We start from the raw sequence: 12984 nt of genomic DNA, 5'->3' as shown, positions 1-12984 counted from the left end.
AAACGCTCCAGGCATTGCCAATGTACCCCGGGAGGCAAATCACTGCAGTTGAAAATCACAGTGCCAACCTCGTGTTCATCCTAAAAGGTTCTGAGAAAAAAATAAAACGACGGTTCTAATGGACTAGAACGCAGAGGCCCCAACTCATAGTTTCAAGAAGGCAGAAACCATGAGTCAAAAACCTGGAAATGAGGAGCTATGAGTTGTCCAAATAAGTAACCCAAGTCCTAATGGACTCATCGTGAGAAAATAGGCAACAAGGGACTAACTAAAAGGACAAGAGGCCAAGCTGGTCACCACTTAACGCTGCTTAGCCGGCTCCTACGTGGACTTATTTCCGGGAAAACCGAGACAGTGACGCCGCCAATAAGGCGGCAAAGAATCAGAGGGAGAGGGAGGTACACTGGAAAGGAAGGCTTGTGCGTCCCGCACGTCGCCCCGCCCTGACGCGCTGCGTGCCTCGCCCAGCGCCGGCCCTCCTGGCCACGCCTCTTGGCAGGCTCCGCTCCACCCCATCCCCTCGGGTGGCTCCCCGCCCTCCGCCGGCGTCCGCCTAGGCGCGGCGCTGCGTGAGCTGCTGGTGAAGGAGGAGGCGTTGGCCCTGCCACGTTTGGGTTGCGGTTCCCGGCTCTGGCGCGGGCGGTGCAAGAGGAGGTGGGGCTGGCGCTGAAGCCGGATCCGGATCCGGTGCCGTGTAGCTGGGTGAAGGAGAGTCCCACGCGTGCGAGGAGGAGCACCAACCGTTGGGCCTCTGCAGGTGAGAAGGGGCCCGGTGTCCTGAGGGCGTCGGGGACTCGTCTTCAGGTTTACCGAAAGCCGAGGAGGGCTAGGCCCCGAAGGGGTTCTGTTTGGGCTGTTTATCTTCGCCAGCTGTGTGCACTTGGCGGTGTCGAGCGCGGTTCCCAGGAAGTTGAACCGACGCGCTCCGGGAACAGAGGTTAAGGATGATGGCCAACGGTCACGCCATTCAGGGGTCCTGGCCTGGCAGAGCAGAAACTGGGACTGGGGTCGAACTAACTCCACTCTCGGGCTTTGGCGTGGGAGATGGAGACCCTTGCTCTCCGTTTCTGCAGCCAATTGACCCACTCTCCCTTCTCGCGTCCTTTCCTGGGGTATCCCATAGTGGTGGGAGCCATTGAGGACACTCTCCTGATCGCTCTGAAGATCACCGACTACATCAGGGGGCCTTCCCCGGGAAGAGAGGGATATCCTTTGTGTCTTTTCTCAGGGCTTCTGCCCCTAGAAACAGTGAGTATTATGTGATTTCTATTGTACTAGCTGGTGTTTATGTAAGCCGAACTCTTAAAAAAAATTTCACATAAAATTGAAAGGGCAATTATGAGATTCATTTTGTTGGGCTAATCACTCTAAATGAATCCAGAATAGGTCTCAGGAAATCATTTACATGTTTTAGACGGGATTTGATGAATAGGGGAAATAACTACCAGTCAGTACCATTTGGTACTTACTTTATTGTAGCGCTCAACGTGGGAAACAGGATTCTAGTTCTTCATTTTGTTGGGCTAATCACTTTAAATGAATCCAGAATAGGTCTCAGGAAATCATTTACATGTTTTAGACGGGATTTGATGAATAGGGGAAATAACTACCAGTCAGTACCATTTGGTACTTACTTTATTGTAGCGCTCAACGTGGGAAACAGGATTCTAGTTCCAGTTTACTTATTACAGTGAAGCAAGTCTTGAAACTTCTTTGTGCTCCAGCTTCCTCATCAGTAGACTGGAAATAATGTCTAGATGTTAGAGATTTAATGCTATCAAAAAATACTTTTGTAAATTGGTGCATTTGCGCGCTTTTATCAGCAAATGTTCTTTGTAAATCTTCATGTCCAGTGTCCATTACTTGTTGCTCTCAGTTGCTTCTAGGAGCAACTCCTCCCCGTTTGTATTCTAATCTGATATAGAGGCTGGGAAACCATCTTATTGAAATTGTGTCTAAAAGTACTCAAAATAATGAAAGTTTCTCAATAGTAGTAAAAATGAATTTGATGTATGATTTTTGTGATACCACTTGTGACAGTGTAGAAATGTTTTTCCTTGAAATATGATCTCCAGTTAAGTCTTACATCATTCATTATTCGTTATTCATTCATCAGATGTTTACTAGGTTAGGCAAGGCAATCGTGGCCTTGTAAATGCATGCTAATTTAGCAGTTAAACAGAAGAGTTTCTTGAGGAATATTTAAGGGGGCTTAGGGTTTTTTGCTTTTTCCTTTTTTTAAGGTTTTTTTTCCCACATAACCAAACTTCAAGAAGTACAGAAGTAAAGGTGGATTAAGTTACAACAGGGTGAAGAATCTTAAAACCATTTATAACTTTTTCAGTCTCCACATGTCTACTATTTTCTATAGTTCTGTTTTTTGTTTGTTTTGGAACTGGGGATAGATTGAACTTGGGCACTCGACCACCTAGCTACATCCCCAGCACTGTTTTTAATTTTATTTAGAGATAGGGTCTCACTGAGTTGTTTAGCGCCTTGCTTTTGCTGAGGCTGGCATTGAAGTCCAGATCCTCCTGCCTCAGCCTCCAGAGCTGCTGGGATTACAGTCTTCTGACTATAAAATTAGGTTCTTGACGAGGCTGAATACATAAGTCTCATCTTCATTGTTTCCTGACCAGAAAGAGGGTTCTTCCTCTCTTGCTCCATGTTGTAAATCTTAATTAAATTATATAAAGACTTTTGGTTCTTATACTTTTAGCTGGATCAATCAATCACTGTATTATTTATTTAGTAGCTAGTGTTACATATGGAATTAAAATTTCTTAAGCAGGGAAGGAGGGAATGGGGGTAGTAAAGATGGTGGAATGAGATGGACATCATTACCCAAGTTCATGTATGATGACACAAGTGGTGTGACTTTACTTTGTGTACAAGCAGAGAAATAAAAATTTGTGCTCCATTTGTGTACTATAAATCAAAATGCATTCTGCTGACATGTCTAACTAATTAGAATGAATAAATTTTTTAAATTGCTTAAGCAAAAAATTATTATTGGCAAATTGTGGTAGAGTCATTTGTTTACAATTCTTCCATCTCCCTTCTTCCTCAGTACAGTTTCATTGTAGAAAGAGTGACTTTCCCACTTTTTGACTTTGTTCATAGCTAGTTGGGTAGACTTCTAAGAATTGCCTTTTTTTTTTTCCTCCTGCTTGCCCCTTTGAATTTCTGACCTTTGCCATGAGAATGGCCTGTCTCAGGGATACCCAGCTTCTTCAGCAGTTATTTACTGGTTTATTATAAAGGATATTACAAAGGATACAGATTTAGAGTTGTTTAGGGTGAGGTATGTGGGAAGGTGTGCAGAACTTTCATGCCCTCTCTGAACCCACCACTTTCCAGGAGCCTTCACATATTCAGCTATCTGGAAGTTCCAGGGTTTACTTTGAAAAATTAAAAATAATATAAGGCCATTAATGATGATAAGATTAAGCTTTCACCTTTAGTGAAGTTTCTTAGTTTTGAGTATCTGTGGGTACCTTAAAATGCTAAAATATTTATTTTATAAGCCAATTAAAATTACCTATTTAGTTCTTTTGGTACCAAGGATTGAACCCAAGGTGTTCTATCACTGAGCTACATTGCCAGTCCTTTTTATTTTGAAACAGATTAATCTGAAATTCTCATTTTCCAAAGTAAAGGTAACAAAGTACTGATTGATCATGTACAATAAAGAAGGAAATTCCTCTACTTCATCTACTTTTAGTTTATCTTCAGTGGAATAGTTAAGAGTCTGAAGTCATTCTGCCTAGCAGGACTAGCCACATAATTTGTAGGGACCTGTGCAAAATTAAAATGCAGGGCACTTGTTAAAAAACATTCTTAAAAATTTCATAGTAGTAGCAGCAGAGTATTAAACCAAGTGCTGGGCCCCTGTGCACCATATAGATCCAGGGCCTGTGAAGCTGCCCTATTGCTTTGTTTTGAATTCTAAATTTTGTTGCTTATTGGCACTGGTATCTTGAGCAAATTACTGTGCCTGCTTCCTTGTCTGTAAAAGAGGGATAAAATCATTATGTATCATTGATTGTGTTTTAAAGAGTTAACAAGGGCTGGGGATGTGGCTCAAGCAGTTAGCACGCTTGCCTGGCATGAGCAGGGTGCTGGGTTCGATCCTCAGCACCACATAAAAATAAAGATGTTGTGTCCATCAAAAACTAAAAAATAAATATTTATTTTTTTAAAGAGAGAGAGAGAACTTTGAGTTAACAAATACCAAGTATGCAAGTGTCAGCTAGTACTGCTTTATCACTCATAGAACAGGACCATCTGGTTAGAGAAAAATCACAGAACTATAAATATTTACTGATTAAATTCATTAAAGGCTTCACAGGCTAATTCTTCTGTGCAATTTCCTCATGAAATTAGTAACCCTTTTTGTGTAGCTTCCAGTCAACATTTTATTATAAATTCTGGCAACTTTAAGGGAAAAGGGAATCTAGTTAAGAGTTTTGTTAATATTTATCTAAATTCCCTTTTGAGGTTTCTTTAAACGTCATGCTTTTATATGTGAAATAACATGATCAAATGTTTTAATAGGGTATTACCTTGAGGAACTAAAACAATTTACTTTTCCCAGAATATTAGTTGGACACCAGCAGATCTGCATACCTGAGAAAAACAATATTTTTTTGCCCATCTTTCACATGAGATTTTATACAGCAGCTTCAAAAATGGTCCAACTACCAGGGACAAATACTAAAATGTATGCCTATGAAAAACCTGTTTAGGATGGATGGTAAGCTTATTAATTTGATATGAGAGTTTTAATCATCACAGTTTACATTCTTTCTTCAATATTGTTCAACTTAGGTATAGTGTTACAGCACAACTTGATCTGAATTCTGAGGGGGAAAATGCTTAGTATTCTATGTAATAAACTACATTTTAATTTTTTCCTATCCAAGAAGAGTAACTTTTGGCTTAATATAAACACAACAACCTGTCATTCTTTTTATAGTCCCTGTATCCAGCAGTGCCTAAATCATGAATTAAAGACAAAAAGAACTTGTAAAATGAATTTTAAATTTATTACTACTTAGAATGTATCTTGCTTTTTTGTGGTATGCCACATATTTTAAATGCTTGCTTGCATATAATTATTTTCAAATTTGTGTAATTTCATCTGTATTTACAAATGAGGAAACTCGATTCTAAGAGCTTAATTACCTTAACCAAGATCACATTTGAATTAACTAGTCCACTTGTTTCCATGTCCAGGTTTAAGCCCTGTCTTCCTAAATTTTGTGACCTCAGGCAAGATATTTAATATCACTGTACCTTTATTTCTTCATCTGTTGAAATGGAGATAACACCACCTAGACTGTAGGATTTTTGAAGCAAATGACTTAGTAATACGTCAAGTCCCTTGAAGAGTGCCTGGCATGAAGTAGGTGCTGAGGAAGTATTGAATTCTGTTATTTCACAACACTAACTTCCCAAAGCCTATACTAACCTGCAGCATTACCTGTATAGTTAACATAGAGTGGTCACACAGGCAGAAATTTAATAAGAAAAGTTAAGTCTATTTGCCATAAAGCATGTTGTGACTTATAAAATAGATATTTAAGTTATGAGAAAATTGCTCTTTCAATAAATGTTTCTTTATAGGAATAGAATTGAAAGGGTATAGGACTAGAAATGAAAGTTGGAGGATTTTATTTAGTCCCTGGATGAGCAGGAAGATCCTGTTTCTTTGAGCAGCTCTGTACTCTATTGAAGTGCTCCTCCCACCCCATTTTATACTTCATAAAAATTTTCATCTTTTCCTTCTGTTTTATCCATTATTTAGTCTTAGTTTTATTAGATCACTAGTGAGAATCTGCCCATTTCTGAATGTTCAAAAAAGCAAGGGAAATACCATAATTGGTCATTTTCAATAGCATGAAAATACTGGCTATTCTTAAACTGCATAGATGCAGCTGAGTAACTTATGTTACAGATTTTTAGAAAACCTGTTATGAAAACAAAATTTAGCTTTAGTGTCTTATCTGTCATAGCTAAGACCAGTATTGCTATGAACACATAATAATTCAGTAATTAGCATTCATCATGATTAATATAAAAAAGTGTTATGCTCAATACGTCTTTACACTTAACAATCCCACTTTCTGATAGTAAGCATGACGTGTGTGTGTGTGTGTGTGTTTTTTACTGGGGATTTAACGCAGGGGCACTATACCATTGAGCTCTATCTCAGTCTTTTTTTTTTTTTTTTTTGAAATAGGGTCTTGCTAAGTTGCCAGGCTGACTTTGAACTTTTGATCATTCTGTCTCAGCCACCAGAGTTCCTAGGAATACAGACACGCATCAACAAGCCCAACAAAGCATGATGTAAAAATACACACACACACACACACACACACACACACACACACACACACACAGAGAGACCAAGAGATCGATCTGTAGTTGGGGCATTTGAAATTAGATTCTTGGTAGGCTAAAGCAAAATAGCTTGTATAACTGTTATAGAATGCTTCATTAATTTTATCATCAACCATAATAATTTTTTCTTTTAGTAATCAAAATGCCTTAACATTTAAATTTTTATTTTAGACCTTACTGGAAAGATGAAACCTGATGAAACGCCAATGTTTGACCCAAGTCTACTCAAAGAAGTGGACTGGAGTCAGAATACAGCAACATTTTCTCCAGCCATTTCTCCAACACATCCCGGAGAAGGTTTGGTTTTGAGGCCTCTTTGCACTGCTGACTTAAATAGAGGTATGGAATCACTCCATTAGGAAATCCTGGTTAGATTTATAGTTGGCCTTCTGTTTTCCCTATAAACATGACACTGATAAATTTTAAAAATATTTGTCTTTAGGATTATTTTTAGACTTCATTTTTTAGTGATTGGAAAATTCAATTTTGACCAATAAATGTTTATGATAAATATATTTTCACTCTATAATGAAATATACATGAAATATACTTTAATATACATTAAAGTTATTTGAACTATTTCACAATACTATTATAACACATTAGGTCTTTTTAAGAAGCCCGATGGGAAATTAAAGTAGAGATAATTTTCTTTGGTTAAGTTGAAGAGGTTGTCTGTTTCTATGTACTTATTTTTTTGGGTGTGGCAGGGATACTAGGGATTGAACCCAGGGGCACTTAGCCACTGAGTTACATCCCTAGCCTTTTTAAAATATTTTTTATTTTGAGACAATCTCTCTTTAAGTTCCTTAGGGCCTCACTAAGTTGCTGATGCTGGTTTTGAACTTATGACCCTCCTGCTTTGGCCTCCCAAGCCAAGCTGCTGGGATTACAGGCATGCGCCACTCTTCCTGGCTCTATATACTTCTTTTATTAACATCTAAATTCTTCAAACTAACTTAAACCTTGTTAATCAAAAGTCAGCATTTTACTTCTCAGTTTACTTCTGGGTAAGAAACCTGAAGAAACATAATTTTGGTCAAACTAATTATTGAGTCTAGAAAAGACTCTAAAAGTTCTAAGTGTACTTTTAATATTAGATTTAATAAAATTACGAATCTTTAAAATTGTAGTCAACAATGTTATATTATTTATATATTGATAAATGTTTTATATCTGTTCATAGTAAGAAACTTGGGAAAAGTTGGCATTCCTTGTATTGAATTTAACAAAGATTATGTTGAAAAAATATACGTAGTTTGTACTATTCCAAAAATTTTGTGCAGGCAAAATGTTGTTCAAATATTTTATTACCTTTATTGTATGATTCAAGAAATAATAGTTAAGTGATGATTATGGAAAATATGAAAAAATGATTGCCCATATTCACAACAACTTAACATATTACTTCTTTTCATATTTTGTCTTCCCTTTTTGCCTTTCCTCATGACTTGAAATCTGGTCTTCAAGGTTTTTTTAAGGTACTGGGTCAGCTAACAGAGACTGGAGTTGTCAACCCTGAACAGTTTATGAGTAAGTACTATAGCCTCTGTTTCCTGAATAAAATTAAAGGGAGTAAGATTTTCTTTTTGTTTAGAGCACTGTTCAGTGCCTGCTTGTTTTTGTTCAAACAGCTGGAAGTTATTCGAGTAATAGATTAGCTATTTTTTTTTAATGTTTAACTTGTTGTAGAATCCAAATATAGTAACTACCTTGTTTTGCAAAATACCTACATTTACAAAAATGCAGGGTGCAGATCAAAAGACTTTTAATTTATTGTAGTATTTCCTTCCATGATTAGATTATTCACAGAAATTTCATTACCAACCTTCCCCCACCCCCAAAATTCAAGAGCATATGTACTTTTGTTCTTATATTGAATTTCAAGGTTGGCAGGTATCAGTAAGTCTAGCCCACTACCGCGACCCCAGCTTTTTTTTTTTTTTTTGGGTGCTGGGGATTGAGCCCAGGATCTTGTACATGCATCCCCATCCCAGCTTTTGAGAAAATGGATATCCAGAGAGATCCAGTGTCTTACTCAAGACCATAGATAGTTATTCTCATTTATGTATTTCTTCTTCCCACTACCTCTCTGTACAAATAAACAGTACAAGACCTATTAGGTTTGGTTTTTAACTTCTGAATTTCTCTTTGCCTGCATATCAGATTCATTGAGAAATTCTTTTTTCAGCAATATAAGCATTAATAATCACTTAAGGGGAATGGAGCTATGCTCCTCTGTAATTTTGAAATTACAGAATACACATTCTTCTTAAAATCTGCAAAGTTTGAATATCTGTTGAGTACATATTGAATAAAGTATTGAAGTTTTAATTAGTCATAAAAATAGCAACATATACAATTTGTATATATTTTAAGTACTATTAATCTAAAATAACTGTCAATCTTACTGTATTTTGCTAGCAGATTATTTTAAATGTATGCACCATAGTCCAATTAATATTGACTGTTGATATTTCAACTCTTTGGTTGTTTGGATAATATGCTTTTAGAAATGGAATATAAATTACTATGGTAAAATAGCTTTAAGTATTTAATAATAAATCATCCAATCTTAGTATTTTTATGGCACCTAATAAAATAACTCTACCATGTAATACTCTTTGTCTTCCAATTTCTACAGAATCTTTTGAGCATATGAAGAAATCTGGGGATTATTATGTTACAGTTGTGGAAGATGTGACTGTAGGACAGATTGTTGCTACAGCAACTCTGATAATAGAACATAAATTCATCCATTCCTGTGCTAAGGTATGTGCTCACATTAATGCTTGTGAGTAAAATGGGTGTTTTCTAGCAAAAATGACTTTGAATTTCTGCTAGACAAATGTTTTCTTACTGCTTTTCATAGTTTTCTTAGAAATTCTTTAGCAATAAGCAATTTCTTGGTGTGTTTCTTAGAATTATAAATGAAAGAAAACATTAAGTGTATTAACTGCTTACTAAACTTGTTATATAAAGGTTTTAGATTTGACATAGTCATAGAAAAACCGGGTTTCATTAAATTCAGGAGTAATGTTTAGAATCCCTAATGTTGTTTTTTCCAAAAATAATATTTTGTACTGCATTAGCAGAATTTTCTTATTATTTTCCTGTTAGTAAAGATTGCGGAATACTATGTTTGTGTTCCAATTCTCATAAAATTCACATGATATAATAAATATATAAGAAACCAGTGAAAATGAAAATAAGAACACATGGGATATATCATGTGCTTTATGAATTTGGGGGTGGGGGGTTAAGCCACTAGAAACTAATAAAATTTTACTTGTCTATCTGAAACAAATTTTTATTGAGCTGAGTAGAATGATGGATGTACTGTGTTTATGGAAAGATTTTGTTTGTGGTGATACAGATTCTGAGATTTGCTTTAATACAATGGAGTGGGGGAGATTGGGGATATATCCAGAAAATGATTACACTAAAAGTTGATTCTTTTTATTTCCTCTATGGTAATAAGTTAAATAAATGCATTTTGGTTCTTATGAAGGTCAAGTTTACAAAACATTATCAATAAATTCTTACCAACTATCACTTGGTTTATCTGAAAACAAAACTGGATGAGTAGTCCTAAACACTGTAAACTACTTTTCAGAGAGGAAGAGTAGAAGATGTTGTTGTTAGTGATGAATGCAGAGGAAAGCAGCTTGGCAAATTGTAAGTAAACAAAGAAGGTAACTCTGGGTAAACTGGATACTCGTTTCATATCATTTCATTTCTTGCTAAAATGCCTGTTAATTTTTTTTTTCCTTTTTGAAATTCTTTTTGGGCTACATTAATTCTGAATTAATTTTTATTCTTTAGCTTGGAATTGAATTTAATGACAAAAATATTAAATAGTTTCAGAGTTTGAAAACTGAAAGCATACTGTTACCAATAGTCACTTTTTTTTTTTTTTGGTATTAGGGATTGAATCCAGGGTCACATGCACTGAACTATACACCAGACCTTTTCAAATTTTCTGTTGAGCCAGAATCTAAGATGAGGTTAGCCTCAAACTTGAGATCCTCCTGTGTCAGCCTCTCCACTAGCTGGGATTACAGGTGTACACCATTACACCTGGCTAGATCACATTACATTTTAAAAGAATGTGACTCTTTTAAGGATTTGTAAAGATGTATACCCTTTTGCTTTGTGTACATCTGTTATTAAACCTGTGTTGATTTAAAAATTATTAATGGGGCTAGGGATGAAGGTTAGTGTTAAGAGTACATTCATGTGGGCAATCCTTGGGTTCCATCTCGAGTACCACAAACAAACAAAATTAAAGAATGAAACTATTAAAGTACCGATTTTATGTTAGAAGGCTGTATACTACCAATTACTTTGAATAGATTTATAACAAAGACCTTTTATTAAATAATTTTGGCCATATTTTTACACAAGTTGATAGTCTTCAGTGTTAACATGAATAAGTACCTTTAAAGAGTTTAGGGTAATTTATCTTGTTTACTAATGAGCTGGAGGTTACTAAAGTATTTTTGAAACTAAGTAAAAATGCTTTGGTGATTTAAATGCTTATTGACTTATAATTTGCCTATCATAGCATATTTACACCTATTTCTAATAAAGATTGAAGTTTTATTTTTCTGTAACATCAATTCACATTGTTATTGAAATTCATTTTAATAAATGCTGTCTCCTCATTTTCCCTTTTTAAAATTTTAGGTTATTATCAACTCTTACTTTGCTAAGCAAGAAACTGAACTGTTATAAGATCACTCTTGAATGTCTACCAGAAAATGTTGGTTTCTACAAGAAGTTTGGATATACAGTATCTGAAGAAAACTACATGTGTCGGAGGTTTCTACAGTAAAAATCTTGAGAGGATCTAATGCTACAGCACTTCATTCTTCCTAGAATAAAAAAAACATTTTTGTTACTGCAACCCAGTGACCTCCATAATGCTGGACTGAAAAAACATTGGACTACTACAAGTTTAATGACATTTAGAAGATAAATACTTTGAGATGGTGGGACAGTCTGTGAGTTTAGATTACAAATGAATATTATCAAAGGGGATGATTTTTAACCAAAGGAATATATTTTTAACTTGAATCTTTTCTTGCATTGTATTTTTCTAAAGTTTGGCTTCATTTCTTGATAGTCAAGAGTATGGGTAGTAAGGAGTTATAGGTCTGCTGTCTTTGCTGCTCATTTTTAAAAAGTATACATTCACAAAATTAAATATCTTGTTTCAAAGAAACATCTAAATAAACCTAGAGGTGTATCATTTCTCACATATTATAGGAAGTTGGATAAATTACTTAGAACTAAGTTTGTCCATCTTAATGTTGGCAAACAACTTTGTCAACATTGTAAAGAAAGAAGATTTTAAGTACAGTAGTTTAAATGTTTCAGTAAAACTTCATATAGTTCCTATGGAGATCAAGTACCACCTGTCTTACTGTGAAACAATAAATTTGCCCAAGGGCAAATAAAACAGGCCATCCAAGGTACACTTTTGTGGAATTGTGTGTGGTACTAGTGATTGAACCCAAGGTAAAGTACCTTTTTAATAGTGAACTAGCAACTCTAGGCATACCCCAGTTTCTCTTTTCATGGGTATCTGAAACCTTTCTTTTGTCAAACATTTTTATGAAACATGGACAGATTATAAAATTTGAGTGATATTTAAAAATGTATGGTACTATAATTGCCACATCGTTAAAATACTGAGGGAAGCTTTTATATTTAATGTGATTATAATGGTACTATTATTCTGATCACTATCTTGTTTTGATTTTATTTATTTCAATTATTTTTTAAAGTTGAAGAATTAGATACTTATTAATGGTTCTAATCTTTTGCATTCCATGTTACATTAAACCTGTTCATATAAATTGTCTGTTAAAATCCTGCCTGTTGCTTTTCTTGAATGTATTATTGAACTATTAGGTTCATTCATCGTTCATGACATCCTAGTTTTGTGTATTCTTTGTAAGGACCACCTGTTTCTCACCTCCGATTCATATCGCATCAGTTGGGTTTCCCTCCAAACAGCTAAAGTAGGCTTTCAAAGACAACAGAAATCCTTCACCAATAAGGTACACTACTCATATGCTGACCCATTTATCCAGATGAACTCATCTGCCTATAGTGAAAGCAATAAAATTTGTTCTTTTATTTTTTTTTTCAGGACTTTTAAAACCTTAGTTGTAGCTTCATTAGGTAAATTCAGGTAATTAAAAACCCATATTAAGTAAGCCTAGTAAAAAGTTGAAATTTAATTCTTTATTAAACTTCTTACCACTGAACTATTTGAAGTAAAATTATCTATTAGGCTGGTATTTCAATAAATCCCATTAAATTGTGTTCTTCAGGTCTTCTCTTAAATCCCCCCTATAGGAAATAGAGTTATAGATAAGGCTTAGTATGTAAAAATTGTGTTACTGCAGAAAACAGTACTCTAGTTTTAGTTATCAAAATGTTTATTTCTAATTCATATTGTGAGTAAACGAGTATGAAAAAAATCTGCATTTAATATATGAACTATATTAGCTTTTTTGTTAGCACTTTTGTTTTTGAAAAGGTATAATGAATGGTAATTCTGATTTT

General features: G+C 35.2%; 1 protein-coding gene across 5 annotated transcripts; it reads left to right on the top strand.

Moving 5' to 3' along the window:
• Positions 1-617: 617 nt before the first annotated feature.
• On the top strand, positions 618-12285 carry Gnpnat1 (glucosamine-phosphate N-acetyltransferase 1). Of its 5 annotated transcripts, XM_078049913.1 has the most exons (8): positions 618-757; positions 1124-1248; positions 4598-4756; positions 6577-6744; positions 7876-7938; positions 9050-9177; positions 10022-10083; positions 11095-12285. In XM_078049913.1, the coding sequence occupies exons 3-8, from the start codon at positions 4726-4728 to the stop codon at positions 11240-11242; spliced, it is 600 nt and encodes a 199-aa protein (XP_077906039.1). In that variant the 5' UTR covers positions 618-757; positions 1124-1248; positions 4598-4725; the 3' UTR covers positions 11243-12285. The 5 variants fall into 5 exon arrangements, with proteins under 5 accessions (XP_077906039.1, XP_077906042.1, XP_077906040.1 ...); XM_078049916.1 differs by lacking the exon at positions 4598-4756; XM_078049914.1 differs by lacking the exon at positions 1124-1248 and having other exon boundaries at positions 621-757.
• Positions 12286-12984: the final 699 nt, after the last annotated feature.

This window comes from Ictidomys tridecemlineatus, chromosome 5 (assembly GCF_052094955.1).
Source record: "Ictidomys tridecemlineatus isolate mIctTri1 chromosome 5, mIctTri1.hap1, whole genome shotgun sequence".
Lineage (NCBI taxonomy): Eukaryota > Metazoa > Chordata > Mammalia > Rodentia > Sciuridae > Ictidomys > Ictidomys tridecemlineatus.
Note: the sequence above shows the minus strand (reverse complement) of the source record. Positions and strands in the feature narration are given on the sequence as shown.

Bases quoted from the DNA above. Each gene is read 5' to 3' on its own strand.
- Gnpnat1 (XM_078049913.1), top strand. From the start codon at position 4,726: ATGCCTATGAAAAACCTGTTTAGGATGGATG. The intron at 6,745-7,875 runs GTATGGAATCAC...CTGGTCTTCAAG, and splicing joins CACTGCTGACTTAAATAGAG to GTTTTTTTAAGGTACTGGGT. The intron at 7,939-9,049 runs GTAAGTACTATA...CAATTTCTACAG, and splicing joins CAACCCTGAACAGTTTATGA to AATCTTTTGAGCATATGAAG.